At 39.5% G+C, this 15,385-nt stretch overlaps 1 protein-coding gene across 1 annotated transcript in view; it reads left to right on the top strand.

The window, feature by feature from the left end:
* LOC126175565 (armadillo repeat-containing protein 8-like) overlaps positions 1–10,246 on the top strand; it is a 117,582-nt gene extending 107,336 nt beyond the window's left edge. Inside the window, exons 12-13 of the mRNA XM_049922421.1 lie at positions 6,529–6,695; positions 10,028–10,246. Coding sequence (XP_049778378.1) covers positions 6,529–6,695; positions 10,028–10,064 — 204 coding nt within the window. The 3' untranslated portion in view covers positions 10,065–10,246. The remainder of the gene's footprint in view (positions 1–6,528; positions 6,696–10,027) is intronic.
* Positions 10,247–15,385: the final 5,139 nt, after the last annotated feature.

The raw sequence follows: 15,385 nt of genomic DNA, 5'->3' as shown, positions 1-15,385 counted from the left end.
TTGCGAACACCTCTCTCTCTTTCTCTGGATTTCATGGTGGAGCATCTGCTCATAAGCCACACAAGCCAGTAAATGCCAAATAACATCTCGCTTGGTGTAAGGAGCATAAACATTGGAAAAATGTTGTGTGGAGCGGCGAATCACGGTACACAATGTGGCGATCCGATGGCAGGGGGTGGGTATGGCGAATGCTGAGTGATCATCATCTGCCACAAGGAGGGTGCCTGCACCCCTTGTTTTGAATGGCACTATCACAGCACAGGCCTACATTGATGTTTTAAGCACCTTCTTGCTTCCCACTGTTGAAGAGCAATTCAGGGATGGCAGCTGCATCTTTCAACATGATCGAGCATGTGTTCATAATGCACAGCCTGTGGCGGAATGTTTACATGACAATAACATCCCTGTAATGGACTGGCCTGCACAGCGTCCTGACCTGAATCCTATAGAACACTTTTGGGATGTTTTGGAACACCGACTTCATGCCAGGCCTCACCGACCGACATAGATACCTCTCCTCTGTGCAGCACTCTGTGAAGAATGAGCTGCCATTCCCCAAGAAACCTTCCAGCACCCGATTGAATGTATGCCTATGAGAGTGGAAGTTGTCATCGAGGCTTAGCGTGGGGTAACACCATATTGAATTCCAGTATTACCAGTGGAGGGCACCATGAACTTGTAAGTCATTTTCAGCCTGATGTCTGGATATTTTTGATCACATAGTGTATGACAAAGAGGATTTCTGATTCCTTTACCAAAGTAGTACGAAACTTTTTTCAGCAATGCTCTCAGAAAGCTCCTCACTGTACACCAGATTTTATGTGATCTACTTATCTAATAGATAGGACTGTGAATTCTGTTGCACTTTTGATGACTTATGTCTTCATGGTTTATATCTTTTCAGACTTCATTTTATTGCTTATTGTTCATACATTTTTCAAACAAGTCAGACATTTATGTTTTTTTTTTTTTTTTTTTTTTTTTTTTTATAGTTTCAAAACTTTTATGCTACTATTAGTTCTTAAAGATCTAAGAGACCATTTTCCTGCAGCATAGTATTATGTGCAAGTTATTCTCGCAGTTGGATGTTTTTGAACTTAGGTTACCCAACCTAAGATATATTGTTTCACTTCATGCAGCAGTGCAGATGTGTGTCCACCTGCTCAGTCTATATCAACCTACTGTCAAAAGGTGTACACAGTTTCTGCTTTCTACTATTCCTCTCTTACTATAGTCACAATTAGATGACAGATGCATGTAGGTGTGCTTTCTGATATTGTTATTGCTATTGCAATCTTCAGTCCAAAGACCAGTTTGATGCAGTTCTCCACACTCCATTATCAAATTAACTATTCCTTGATGTTCAGGATCTGTTCTTTCAGCTTACCTTTCCTCCCCAATTTGATTCTTTACTTCTGCATTAGTTACTTGATTTACCCATCTAATCTTCAGCATTCTTTTGAAACAACAGACTTAAAAACTGTCTGTTTTCGTCTTGTTTGTACTGTTTACTGTGCATGTTTGATTCCATATAAGAGTACACTCCAAATAAATACTTTCACAAATGATTTTCATACACTTAAATTTATAAGCAGTGTTCAAAAAACATTTTTCTTGGTGTTGCCACTCTGCATTTTATATTGTATGTACTTTAACTATAATCAGTTATTTTGCTGACCAAACAGCATAACTCATCTGCCACTTCTTTCATCTTGTGTCATTATCTAATTTTCTCAGTATCCCCTGATTCTCAGCATTACCTTCGAGACACCATCCATTCCATTCAATTGATCTCCCATGTCCTTTATCACTTCTGATAGAATTGAGTCATCACCAAAAGTTAAACGTTTTATTTCTTCTCACTAAATTTTCATTCCCTTCCCAGTATGTCTCCTGGTTACATTTACTGCTTGCTCAGGACATATTGAATAACATAAGGGTAACTACACCCTGTCTCCCTTCCTTCTCAACTACTGCTCCCCTTCCACGTCCTTGGACATACAATTGCAGTTTTGAACCACTTGCATATCGTAAATGTTCGTGGGCTTTAGATACAAGGGAAGCAATGATTGAAAGAATAAGCAAGATGACACTAAAGAAATACTTTACTGTGAAATACAAAACAAAAAGTGACTAAAAAAGGCAGCTGTTTGAGGTGCACATTTTGACACATGTGTGAAATAAAAACCTACTGCTGGATAACATTCAGTGTTGTGTTCCTCCACCCCCATACAGTGTAACATCCTCACCATGCTTTTGAGAAGGTGTTCGAGATGTTGCTGCTTGAGCCCCAACCATTCTTCAATGGAAGCCCCATCATGAAGTGCGCAGGTTCATAGTGGTTATGCATAGCAAGTTTCAGTTGACTCCAAATGTGCCCAATCAGTCCACATCAGTGTATACCAGAAGCCTCTTCATTTGGTCAGTTCCTGCCTCCTAGGCAAAGGTATTACATGGGTGTGGTGTGTTCATCTTGAGAGGCAAATTAATTGTCTCAAATTATTCTCCATAGGCAGAGGCATTCAGCATCTGTACATGGTATTGTTCCAAAATGTAACTGATCCACCTCCCTGCAGAATTTGATTGGGGGGGGGGGGGGGGGGCTGCTGCTGCTTTGGCTGAGGTGTGCATTGGTACAGAGCTCCCTCTCCACACAAGATGATTGTCATTTGTCTGACATATCCTGCATTCACTTGTGAAAAGAACTCGGTGCTAGCAATCCAGATTCCATTCGAAGTGTTACCTTGACCAACTTCTTCACCCACCGCAGTGGGATTACATACTGTTGTCTGCAATGGATTGCCAAGAAGCTAAAGTGAATATGTGAAGATAGGTCTTCAGAAAGGCAGCATCCAGATTTGGTGCGTTCTCCTTGAGGTATTAAGAGTCATAGTGGACATTAGCTGGCAGTGCTGACATTGGGCATCTACTCCAGGGCACATCCTCAGTGTTTTATGTCTCACGATAGTAGCTGAATGTTCAAATGATGTCACTGTGGTGTACATCACTCAGGAGACACTTCCCATGCTGACGACTCTTTTTGCCATAAAATGAGAATGAACGTAGGGCTTGAGGTTGTAACAATCTTTCGAGGCACATTGACGGACTGAAAAAGTGTGCACATGCTATATTGTCCCATTTATGTTTAGAGGCACAGGGCAAATTGTTTAACTGCTCTGAGAATGCAGATCTACCTCCATTACACAGCTCAAGTACATAGCAATTTTTTAAGGGCAAAAGAGTGATTTGAAGTTGGTTTCCAATCAAAAACACAACTATGCAGATTATGAGAGTGGTGTAAAACTTATTTTTTTGGACAGTTTCAAGCATGACTCATACTGCAATTTTAGCCACAGAATTTTTACAGTAAGTCTTTCAGCAATGCACGGCACATTTACCACTGAACTTTTTACTTGGTTTAATTGTGTGTGTTAAGAGGGACAGCAGAGCACAAAGGATAATTAGTAAACTAGCAGTGACTGAATAATGTAAGTAGCAGACAAACAGTGCAGTACGGATAAGCTTACGAGTCAGGGCAAGTTAGGCAAGGAAGAGAAGTTGACTGATCTGACAAGTGCTGGTAGATACTGGACATGGCTATGGTTTTTTTTAGCATGGTAAAAAAAAGAAGTTAATGCTACCATAGGAACTGTAACAAGCTGTAAGAGTACTGTGGCTGTGTGACTTGCTCTCAGTCCACATGTAATGCAGTCCATGGTAATAATAGACACCTAAAGAAAAAAATATAAATATTTACTTATGGCTTTAACACTTTATTAGGAACGTGACAAGAAAAAAATTCTGATTTTCAATGAGGCCTACTTGTTTGAGTTTAGTTACATGGAACAATTTGTAAAAAAATGCAAATATTATTGAGAGCAACAATGTTCAATATGATTACTGCGTACCTCACTGGGCATCATAGCAAATTTAAGTTTTTTATTTACTTGCTGCAACATGTGCAAGGTCGTGTGTGTGTGTGTGTGTGTGTGTGTGTGTGAGAGAGAGAGAGAGAGAGAGAGAGAGAGAACTGACCAGAAGCGAGTTGTATTGTATAGTCCTATCAGTTCCCCACCATCTTATTCTCCAAAATAGGTTGAAAAATGGCCAATAGGCAGTAATAATAGAGACAGGTCTGTGATGATCTGGGTCACAATTGTATGTACTCTTGTTGCCTTATTGTTATTCTCTGCAGATGGACAGAGGTAAAGAATTATGGCATATATGTATGTTTCCTAATTGGAGCACCATCTCTCAAGAAGTGCCAAGTGCCTGCTGTGTACATGCATTGCTTGATGAACTTAAACTCAATCAACCAGTTTGAATGTTACATAGTAATTAACTTTTTATAGCAGTGCCCACCCGGTTGGCCGTGCGGTCTAATGCATGGCTTACTGGGCCGGAAGGAGTGCCTGGTCCCCGGTGGATTTGTGTCGAGGTCCGGTGAACTGGCCAGTCTGTGGATGGTTTTTAGGTGGTTTTCCATCTGCCTTGGTGAATGCAGGCTGGTTCCCCTTATTCCGCCTCAGTTACACTATGTCGGCGATTGCTGCGCAAACAAGTTCTCCATACTCTACCACGCAAACATAGGGGTTACACTCTGGGTTCGGTGTGGGGCGGCTGAAGGGTGAAATGGACTGCAGTAGTAATCGTGGGGTTGCGGACCACTGTGGCTGCGGCAGGGACGGAGCCTCTCCATCGTTTCTAGGTCCCCGGTTAACATACAATACAATACAATACAATACAATACAGCAGTGAAACTGGTACAGAATTCCTGCCCAATCCTTGCTGATGAAACTATAGTCAACACGCCGTAAGAAGACCCCAGCAGCTCACAGCGCTGTTGCTTGCTTTCAGCGTCGCTATAGAGATGTTTACAAAATATTGATACATTACTGATTGAGGTAGCTGCCGCACCCAGCCCACTGCAACTGTCAGGGATCAACTTACACCGACTCAGCTATAAATGCTGTACATTTTGATGAGTGGTCCACAGTTTCAATATTTCTGACAAGCTAAACTTCAAGACTGAATACCTGTGTTTCATAAACTGTACGCTACCAGTTATACTATACAAATACACTTCATGGACTGATTCAGAGTTTCACAGTGATAGGTACAAATACAGATTTCAGTCGTAGCATGGGACATAATTTTATTACACACGTTTGTGGCAGTGCATAATCTGTCTAAAGTTTATTTGATAATAACGTGTACATTCCACATGAATTACAACAAGAAAAGGGTGGTCCAATGTCAGGTTCGTACAAGAATTTCAATTATTCTGCTAACCATACTGTAACTTATTATTAAAGAGATTTTTGTCGTATATATATGTTTGCGCTTAACACTTACAGGCTTACGATGGCTTGAACTGGTGAAGATCCATGATCTTGATGATAACAGACTTACATGCACCTCTATTTGTGTCAGCTTGTAGGGTATATTAAAGAAAAATTAGGAATTGGTTATATGACATACACTGAGACCAAATATTGATTTTTCTGCTTGTGCCTGATGTGTTGATGACTGCAGTGAGTACATAAATCAGCATGTAAGGAATGAATATGTGTTGGAAACTTCACATTTGATACTGTTGTGAACACACATGTAGCAACTTATTTTCCCCCTGAGACAAGGTGTTAAGAGATGTCCAATGTTTAACTGAATAATTATTTGAAAGATGATGAGACTTACCAAACAAAAGCACTGGCAGGTCGATAGACACACAAACAAACACACAAAATTCTAGCTTTCGCAACCAATGGTTGCCTCGTCAGGAAAGAGGGAAGGGGAGGGAAAGACGAAAGGATTTGGGTTTTAAGGGAGAGGGTAAGGAGTCATTCCAATCCCGGGAGCAGAAAGACTTACCTTAGGGGGAAAAAAGGACAGGTATACACTCGCGCGCGCGCGCACACACACACACACACACACACACACACACACACACACACACACACATATATAACCATCCGCATATACACAGACACAAGCAGAATGTGCATATACACAGACACAAGCAGACATTCTGCTTGTGTCTGTGTATATGCGGATGGATATGTGTGTGTGTGCGCGAGTGTATACCTATCCTTTTTTCCCCCCTAAGGTAAGTCTTTCCGCTCCCGGGATTGGAATGACTCCTTACCCTCTCCCTTAAAACCCAAATCCTTTCGTCTTTCCCTCTCCTTCCCTCTTTCCTGACAAGGCAACCATTGGTTGTGAAAGCTAGAATTTTGTGTGTTTGTTTGTGTGTCTATCGACCTGCCAGCGCTTTTGTTTGGTAAGTCTCATCATCTTTCTTTTTAGATATATTTTTTCCACGTGGAATGTTTCCCTCTATTATATTCATATGAATAATTATTTGCAAATATTTAAGTAAGTGCTTTGTTTTCCCTTTTCATGAGTAGCAGAGCACATTAAACATTGATAAAAGAATACATGATAAGGAATAATGTCTCAGTATATTCATAAAGAACACTTTAGCACAAAAATAAGTCTTATTCTAATTTTTTTGGCAAATATTTTCAGATGCACTCAAATGTTAAACTACAGATAGCTGCCATATTCTGCATTTCAAATTTGGTGTGGAGAGAGGAACCTGGTGCCGGTGAAAGGCAAGCCAGGTTACGGGAGCTGGGTGTGGTCAAACTACTTCAGCAGCTTATCCTCACTAGTGACACACTGCTCTTTGACAAGTGAGTTTGATTGATTTCATGTCTTACTAATATCAGTGAAATTAAGAAATAGACAGACACAGATAATGGCTTTTTGAGTGTTATGAAGTAGGTGGCACTATTTTATATGTTGGGAAACAAATTCCACATGCTAATGTTGGAAGAGTATCACCTACAGTATGTTCTAATGCCACAGTCTGCAGAGTGGCAAACATCATAGTGGAGCTGCAGTTTGTGATTTGGTTCGACAGCATAATCAGTATCCCTTTTAAAAAATGATTAATGTTCTATTGTAAATGGGAGCAATACATGTTTTTCATTGTTGGCAGTATAGGCAGACAAGAAGTTCATATTGATCCACAGGTTTCTGGAGACGTCTTGTGTTATTTAAATTTGTCAGAACTTATGTGGTACCAACAGCCAACATTGTCAAAAGAGAGCAATTGCAGAAGAGCAGTTCAAGAAAGTACTGGGTTAATTACATATTCAGCACTAACTTTAAAAACTGGAGGAGTGACAGTTGACAGCCTTTGAAATACAAACAATATGATTTATATGGAAAAGGAAAAATCAGTTAGAAAATTACAATCACACGAGAACAACAAAATGAGCATAATCCGTCAGTTAGTAATTGTTATTAAGGTAAACCATGAAATCACATCACCAAGTTATACTACAATGGGGAATTAACAGGACAGGGCTATGGTGGTTGCAGTCTGCATATCCTGTCATTTTGTGCATGTAGATATTATTATTATTATTATTATTATTATTATTATTATTATTATATGAGCCACCTTTCATGTGGAGTAAGAACAGAACAGATGTTTCTTGAAAATCTAAAAAATACTACGGATTGATTCTGTAGGCACATCAGCCCCCGAACACTATTACGAGGTGCATTCAAGTTCTAAGGCCTCCGATTTTTTTTCTCCGGACTGGAAAGAGATAGAAACATGCACATTGTTTTAAAATGAGGCCGCGTTCATTGTCAATACGTCCCAGAGATGGCAGCACCGTACGGCAGATGGAATTTTACCGCCAGCGGCGAGAATGAGAACTGTTTTAAATACTTAAAATGGCGACATTTTTCCTTACTTGAACAGCGTGCAATCATTCGTTTTCTGAATTTGCGTGGTGTGAAACCAGTTGAAATTCATCGACAGTTGAAGGAGACATGTGGTGATGGAGTTATGGATGTGTCGAAAGTACGTTCGTGGGTGCGACAGTTTAATGAAGGCATAACATCGTGTGACAACAAACCGAAATAACCTCGGGCTCGCACAAGCCGGTCTGACGACATGATCGAGAAAGTGGAGAGAATTGTTTTGGGGGATCGCCGAATGACTGTTGAACAGATCGCCTCCAGAGTTGGCATTTCTGTGGGTTCTGTGCACACAATCCTGCATGACAACCTGAAAATGCGAAAAGTGTCATCCAGGTGGGTGCCACGAATGCTGACGGACGACCACATGGCTGCCCGTGTGGCATGTTGCCAAGCAATGTTGACGCGCAACGACAGCATGAATGGGACTTTCTTTTCGTCGGTTGTGACAATGGATGAGACGTGGATGCCATTTTTCAATCCAGAAACAAAGCGCCAGTCAGCTCAATGGAAGCACACAGATTCACCGCCACCAAAAAAATTTCGGGTAACCGCCAGTGCTGAAAAAATGATGGTGTCCATGTTCTGGGACAGTGAGGGCGTAATCCTTACCCATTGCGTTCCAAATCCTTACCCATTGCATTCCAAAGGGCACTACTGTAACAGGTGCATCCTACGAAAATGTTTTGAAGAACAAATTCCTTCCTGCACTGCAACAAAAACGTCCGGGAAGGGCTGCGCGTGTGCTGTTTCACCAAGACAATGCACCCGCACATCGAGCTAACGTTATGCAACAGTTTCTTCGTGATAACAACTTTGAAGTGATTCCTCATGCTCCCTACTCACCTGACCTGGCTCCTAGTAACTTTTGGCTTTTTCCAACATGAAAGACACTCCATGGCCACACATTCACCAGCCGTGCTGCTATTGCCTCAGCGATTTTCCAGTGGTCAAAACACAGACTCCTAAAGAAGCCTTTGCCGCTGCCATGGAATCATGGCGTCAGCGTTGTGAAAAATGTGTACGTCTGCAGGGCGATTACGTCGAGAAGTAACGCCAGTTTCATCGATTTCGGGTGAGTAGTTAATTAGAAAAAAAATCGAAGGCCTTAGAACTTGAATGCACCTCGTATTTTATGGAGGATGTTTTAAATCTGTAGTATGCAGCAGGTAATAAATCTTTCACGATGTTATGAGAAACCATAATTTTACTATTTAGAGGAGCACTCACTGTGTTTTACATTTATATCATGTTAAAAGTAGTTTACCAGAAAAGAACCCAGTTCCCTATCTTTCACAGCTGTGCACTAATAACTGCGCATACCCATAGACCAATTATCTGCCACTCTCTATGACCTGCAATACGGTAAAAAATGTCTAGGAAGTGTCCAATGTTGAACTTAATATTTATTACTCATGTGGAGAGAGATTATTCACCAAGAATCCTCCAAAAACTTATTGCTTTCGCAAAAATTGCTTATATGATTTTTGTTTGGACTCGAGAAAATAATTTGATATGCCCTTTCAGCACACTGAAGTATGACTTCTCTTTAATGCTAGTACAAGAGTGTGGCATTCAATGACTTATACAACATTTAAACTTTGTTGTATTGCAGAAATTGTTAACACTTATATCAACAACTATGTAGTTGCATTGGAGTGTCCTGCACTACAAGACAGCTGCCTCAGCAAATCTGTACTGTTGTTACTCAGTATCTAAACTGTTATAAACATGTTCTTTTATTATATTATTGATTAAATGGGGGCAGAGCCTGCTGTGAAGTGTCATGGGCACTTTTCTGGTTTTGCAAATTGTCAAACGGCACATGCACTAATTTTATTTACTATCTAGGAAAAGAGTGTCAAGTTGCAGACAAGCACTCACAAATAACTTTCAAGCATAGCGTTCTTCAGTAAAGAGAGAGAGAGAGAGAGAGAGAGAGAGAGAGAGAGAGAGAGAGACATACCTTATGTACACACAACTGCCAACTCCAGCATTTCAGGGTGGAATTCCGGTCCAAGATGCTGGAGTTGGTGGTCGTGTGTGTCTCTTTACTGATGAATGCTGTTTTAATCGTGCCTGTCTGCAAGTTGACATGTCTTCTTTACGATAAGCAGCAATCTATCTTTTCATACATTGTTGATATTCCTACTTGGAGTTTCCATCATTTGATTTATTTATTATGTGTTTGTTTCAAAGTATGATTGAGGAAACAGAACTTATGCACCAATTTATCTTCTCTTTACAGGGTAAAGACAGCATTGACGCAGTTTTCAGAGGGTTGACTTATGGACAGTTGGTTAATTTCACAACATTAATTTGTCTTTTTATTAGAAGACTGTTACTATGTAATACATTTTACAAAAAGTAGTTTGAAGAGAGACTGTGGCATTAATTCACAAGGCAAAGCTGTTAATTATGTCATTAGAACAACTGCTTTGTGCATCTGTTTGTATGAATAAAGAAAAAAATGTATGTTAATAAACATCTACATTCTTTCTGTAGAGTCTAGCATCTAAAACCCATCCTCTTTATGAGGATAGAGGCTTATTACCTTGCAGATCTAGACAAGGTTAATTGGAGATTTTAACTAGAGAAAAACTTTTGCTTCTATAAACAAAGTTTCCCACTACAAAATTAGAAAATTTAAGCTTTGGAAAATGTGGAGTTAAGCAAAATGAAAACTTTTTCTGATGAGGCATCATAGTATTCTTAAAACATGAAAAATCCTCCACTGACTATTAGGATATGTCACTAATGACGAAGGGAAAAAAAAAATCTTTCCAAAATGACTAACGGCTGGTGGTGTCTAGTAAACATTGTGATTTTGATGAATCTTCCACCATTTGTAAGTATCCTTCATTGACCCACACAGTACACTAGTAAGATATTCAAGCAACCTTATGATCCAGTGAAAACAATATCTTCTTAACTTACTAATTTGCTCTTTTAAATCAATACTCCAACAGCACATTTATAGTATTACTCATTACTAAAGAGAAGTACAATCCACTATCCAGTGTACTGTTTGGGATGGATGGTTGTTACCAATTACTGACACAAACATGATACCTGCTTCACTATTTTCTTTTTTTATTAATTTAGCAGAAAGCTTTTTTAAAGAGCACTGTATCCAACCTAGAAAATGAAACAATAATACTCTCTAAAACTCATACATCATCTGCAAAAGGTTATAAGATCTACAGACACTGACACAAATACTGTGAATAAGTGCAATAATCCACCAGTTCGTCTTGCATACCAAATATGTTAAGAATCCTCTGGGTCTGTCACATCCCGTCCTCCAGTGATTTACTCTTTACTAATATCCTTTACTTGTGTGTGGCTGCCTGTAGACCTCCTTCCTCAATTCCATCTCAAATAATCTGTAAACACCTTTGTGGTGACTGTTCTCACTTGGCTGTGAAGGAATAATTAGTAACAACGAAGGGCATGCACGTGAATTTTGAGAGTACCTTTAATTTGAATACATTTTTCAACTGTAACAGTTACCACTCTGGACAGGTTTGATTTGTACTATGGCTGATAAATAGAACAGGCTTGTGCATACAAAAATCTTACAATAATCTGGTTATTAATATACTAGAAAATATTCTCACATTAAACACAGAAAGTGCATAAAATAAGAACAACTTGTGTCAATTATTTATATGTTGAATATTTTTCACTTGAGGGCTGGAATATAAAAATAAAATATTACGAATCTAAAAATTATATACCTATTTATGTTGCAAACAATACTGCATTAACACAGCAGATCCCTGTTGTTGTTGTTGTTTTTCTTCTTGTCATGTAATATTAAATCCCGTAAGTTGTTTCATGGTGAAAGTGTGTGTTTGTGTGCCTGCACACGTGCGCTTGAATTACACATAGAGGTTGAATGGCACAAAAATAAAATCAGTGACATTTGAAGTATCTGACAGAGCAAAGCGTAGTTTTCTCTCTAGCAGACATATCCTAAGAAACTAGTGAACATTAGCATTAGAAGAAAACAAGATATTTGAAATACTTCATAAAGTGACTGCCACTTAATCTTTAGAATAGTTCAAGTGTTAAAAGCCACCACAACTGACAATGAACAACTGGAGCTCTAAGCATTCCAGAGAGCTACAAAGAAATGAAACAAAATATAGGATGGCAAGAGACTATTCACAGTTGTAACCAGGGAACTGTTGCGAGTTGTTGTGAAACTATATTCTGCAGACAGTCTCAATACATTCTTCCTATTCAAATAATGTTCTTTGCATCAGTTAAAGTTCTTTACCCATTGAATTGTGGAGCATGTTGTACAACGTCAACTGATGTCACACTACACTCACTTTCCTGCAGGCAAAAATTACCAGTTTGGTGAAAACAAGGATCTCCCTATTAATGCTGGCAGTAGTGCTGCGTGCTTGTGCTATTGTGTATAACATTTTCAAATAGTGTAATGTGGGTAAGGGGACACATGCATTAGTATGTGATAGTGACCGAGGAAGGTAGTAATAAGATATACACTATTATCAGTCACACACACACACACACACACACACACACTCTCTCTCTCTCTCTCTCTCTCTCTCTCATTTCTCTCTTCCTCTACCATCTGTGCTACACATGGAGACTGTTGGCATCAGACAGTGTGTGTATATGGTATGCCATACTGTTCAATTTTATCAGAACCTGAACCACTGAGTGGCAGAAGGTCAGTGTCTTGTCACTGAGTGGGAGAAGGTCAGTGTCTTGCTTAATTCTTTTGAGGTCCAAAGCTAAGAAAAAGTTATCCTTAGGAGAGCAAGCTATTGAAGAGGTAGTCTGTGGAGAGGGCATACACATTGGTGTAGAAACCATCGAGATTATTGGGACTATACAGTAACCAAATGTCCAAAACTCTGTCGGTGCTCAGGTAGAGAGAGCAGCAAATCAAAGATGGCCCACAGATGGCAACAATGAAATCACTCATGGGAGGATTTACACGCTATTTAAAACACCACTTTAACAAACAATAAGAGGGTAATGTTGCATAAAAAGGCTAACATAATAATTTAAGTTTGTTAGAATTACATAGCCCTACCTTAGTATTCATCGCCTAGAAATAGTCTGCTTTTCACCTCACTAGTGTGTATTGCGGTAGTAAAATATTATTTTATACAAGAACCCATTGAGATCCCATCTTGAAATTTTGCATGCATGTAGTCAGTCAGACTGGACAACACATATAATTTTTATAAAGAAATCCGAGGGTACGTATTTTGGAAATCTCAAAAACTGTTTTTTTAAAATAGTTAAAAATTTTCAGATTTAGGTAGCATAGTCATGTTACATGGGAATTTATAGAGGAAAACAATGGTGCAAGTTGGAGCTCTCTAGGTTGTATGGTTTTTTAGCTACAGCATTTTAAAACAATCATCGATTGATCAAAAACGGAGGTTTTTTTTTTATTTTTAAACCCTTGAAACTCAAAAACCAAAGATCCGAAAAATTTGAAATCTTAAATTTAAGCTAGTGATAGTGGGTACATTACCTGAAAAAAAATTCATCCAAATCTGAGAGGTCATGGTTCAAATCATGTACTACAATTGTTTGATTTGACATGGAATGACGCAAAAGTGTTACGAAGATGATGGATAAACTCCAGTGGAAGACTCTGCAAGAGAGACTCTCAGTAGCTCGGTACGGGCTTTTGTTGAAGTTTCGAGAACCTTCACCGAGGAGTCTCCTACATATATCTCGCGAATCAGAGAGATTAGAGCCCACACAGAGGCATACCGACAATATTTCTTTCCATGAACAATACGAGACTGGAATAGAAGGGAGAACCGATAGAGGTACTCAAGGTACCCTCCGCCATACACCATCAGGTGGCTTGCAGAGTATGGATGTGGATGTAGATGTAAATGTTACAAGCTACAATTTGGAGCCAGCTAGTGGCAAAGAGCTACAAATACGAAGACATGAAGAATAAAGGTGTGGAATGTTAATAATGTTTCTTTCAATGAGTTTTCACGTGGTGATGATGATGATGATGATACGCCATCAAGTACCAGCTGCTAGAAGCCTACAAATACCTAAGCTTTTTGCAGCTGGAGAACATCAAGCATGGGCACGTAAGAAGTACAAATGGTCAAAAAATTTTGAAAAGCAAACTGAATGGCAGCAATAACATCAAGGCAATAAATGCTCAGGGCACACCTATCATCACATACACTGCAGGCATTGTGAACTGGACAAAAGTGGAGCTGCTCGCAGAGATGTCGACAGGCTGTACTTGCCTTGAAAAGCAGATGGTAGAGAATTCTTGGCAGTGTGTGGAAGAAGAGAAGTATGAGTTGGCAAACTATGTGAAAGGTAGCTAAGAATCAGGTCTAATTGAAGTCAGCAACAGAATACTTCTCGAAGTAAACCAGACCAAGAAATAATACCACAAAGCAGCAATTCAATGTGGGACTGACAGTCTGTGCAAAACGGCATTGCATGGGCAGTTTTTGGAGAAGATTGGGGACATAATACACACAGAAGAAACCTGCACTTGGCTGACCAACAGAATCCTAAAGAAGGAAACTGAAAGACTCAGTTATGCAGCACAAGAGCAAGCCATCAGAAATATGTGATCAAAGCAAGAAAGCAGCAGAAGACCCAAAGTGCACACTCCTGATGAAACAACTTACACTATCCTGTTGTTGTTTTTGTTGTTGTTGTTGAGACTGGTTTGATGCAGCTCTCCATGCTACTCTATCCTGTGCAAGCTTCTTCATCTCCCAGTACTTACTGCAACCTACATCCTTCTGAATCTGCTTAGTGTATTCATCTCTTGGTCTCCCTCTATGATTTTTACCCTCCACGCTGCCCTCCAATGCTAAATTTGTGATCCCTTGATGCCTCAGAACATGTCCTACCCACCGGTCCCTTCTTCTTGTCAAGTTGTGCCACAAACTCCTCTTCTCCCCAATTCTATTCAATACCTCCTCATTAGTTATGTGATCTACCCATCTAATCTTCAGCTATCCTGAGCTGTTGGGCTTTGGGCTTCAGACAGATCTAATACTGGGACACAATACACCAGACGTAACAACTGTCGAGAAAAAGAAAATGTATATCGCAGATAGGAAATCGATGAGAAACAATTTGAAAAGTTTGCCAGATAGAACGATTTGAATATCAACCTACAGCGACTTTAGCATAAACCAGTGAAAGTGGTCCCAGTGGTTCTCTACACACTGGTAGCAGTACCAAAATGTCTTAGTGGTTACTTGAAAACCATCTGCCAACTACAAAAAGCCAGTTTACTGGGACATGCAGAAATTATCTGCCAATTAATGATGCCCTTGACATTTGGGAAGTGCCTAACCAGAGGTAAAATATGAAACCCAGCACAGAGAACAAATCTGCTGTGTCTACCATTGTTACCATAAATAATAATGAATACTTTTGGATAAAATGAGACTACTCACCAAAAAGCAGAAGCATTAAGTAATCGAAAAGTGTGCCTATTGATGACTCAATGCTTCTGCTTTTTGGTGAGTGGTCTCCTCTGACCCAAAAACATTTACATTCTACTATTCCTACAACATTAATAAGAATAATAAAATAATAGTAGTAGCAAGTA

The sequence above is a fragment of the Schistocerca cancellata genome, chromosome 3 (assembly GCF_023864275.1).
Source record: "Schistocerca cancellata isolate TAMUIC-IGC-003103 chromosome 3, iqSchCanc2.1, whole genome shotgun sequence".
Classification (NCBI taxonomy): Eukaryota; Metazoa; Arthropoda; class Insecta; order Orthoptera; family Acrididae; genus Schistocerca; species Schistocerca cancellata.
Note: the sequence above shows the minus strand (reverse complement) of the source record. Positions and strands in the feature narration are given on the sequence as shown.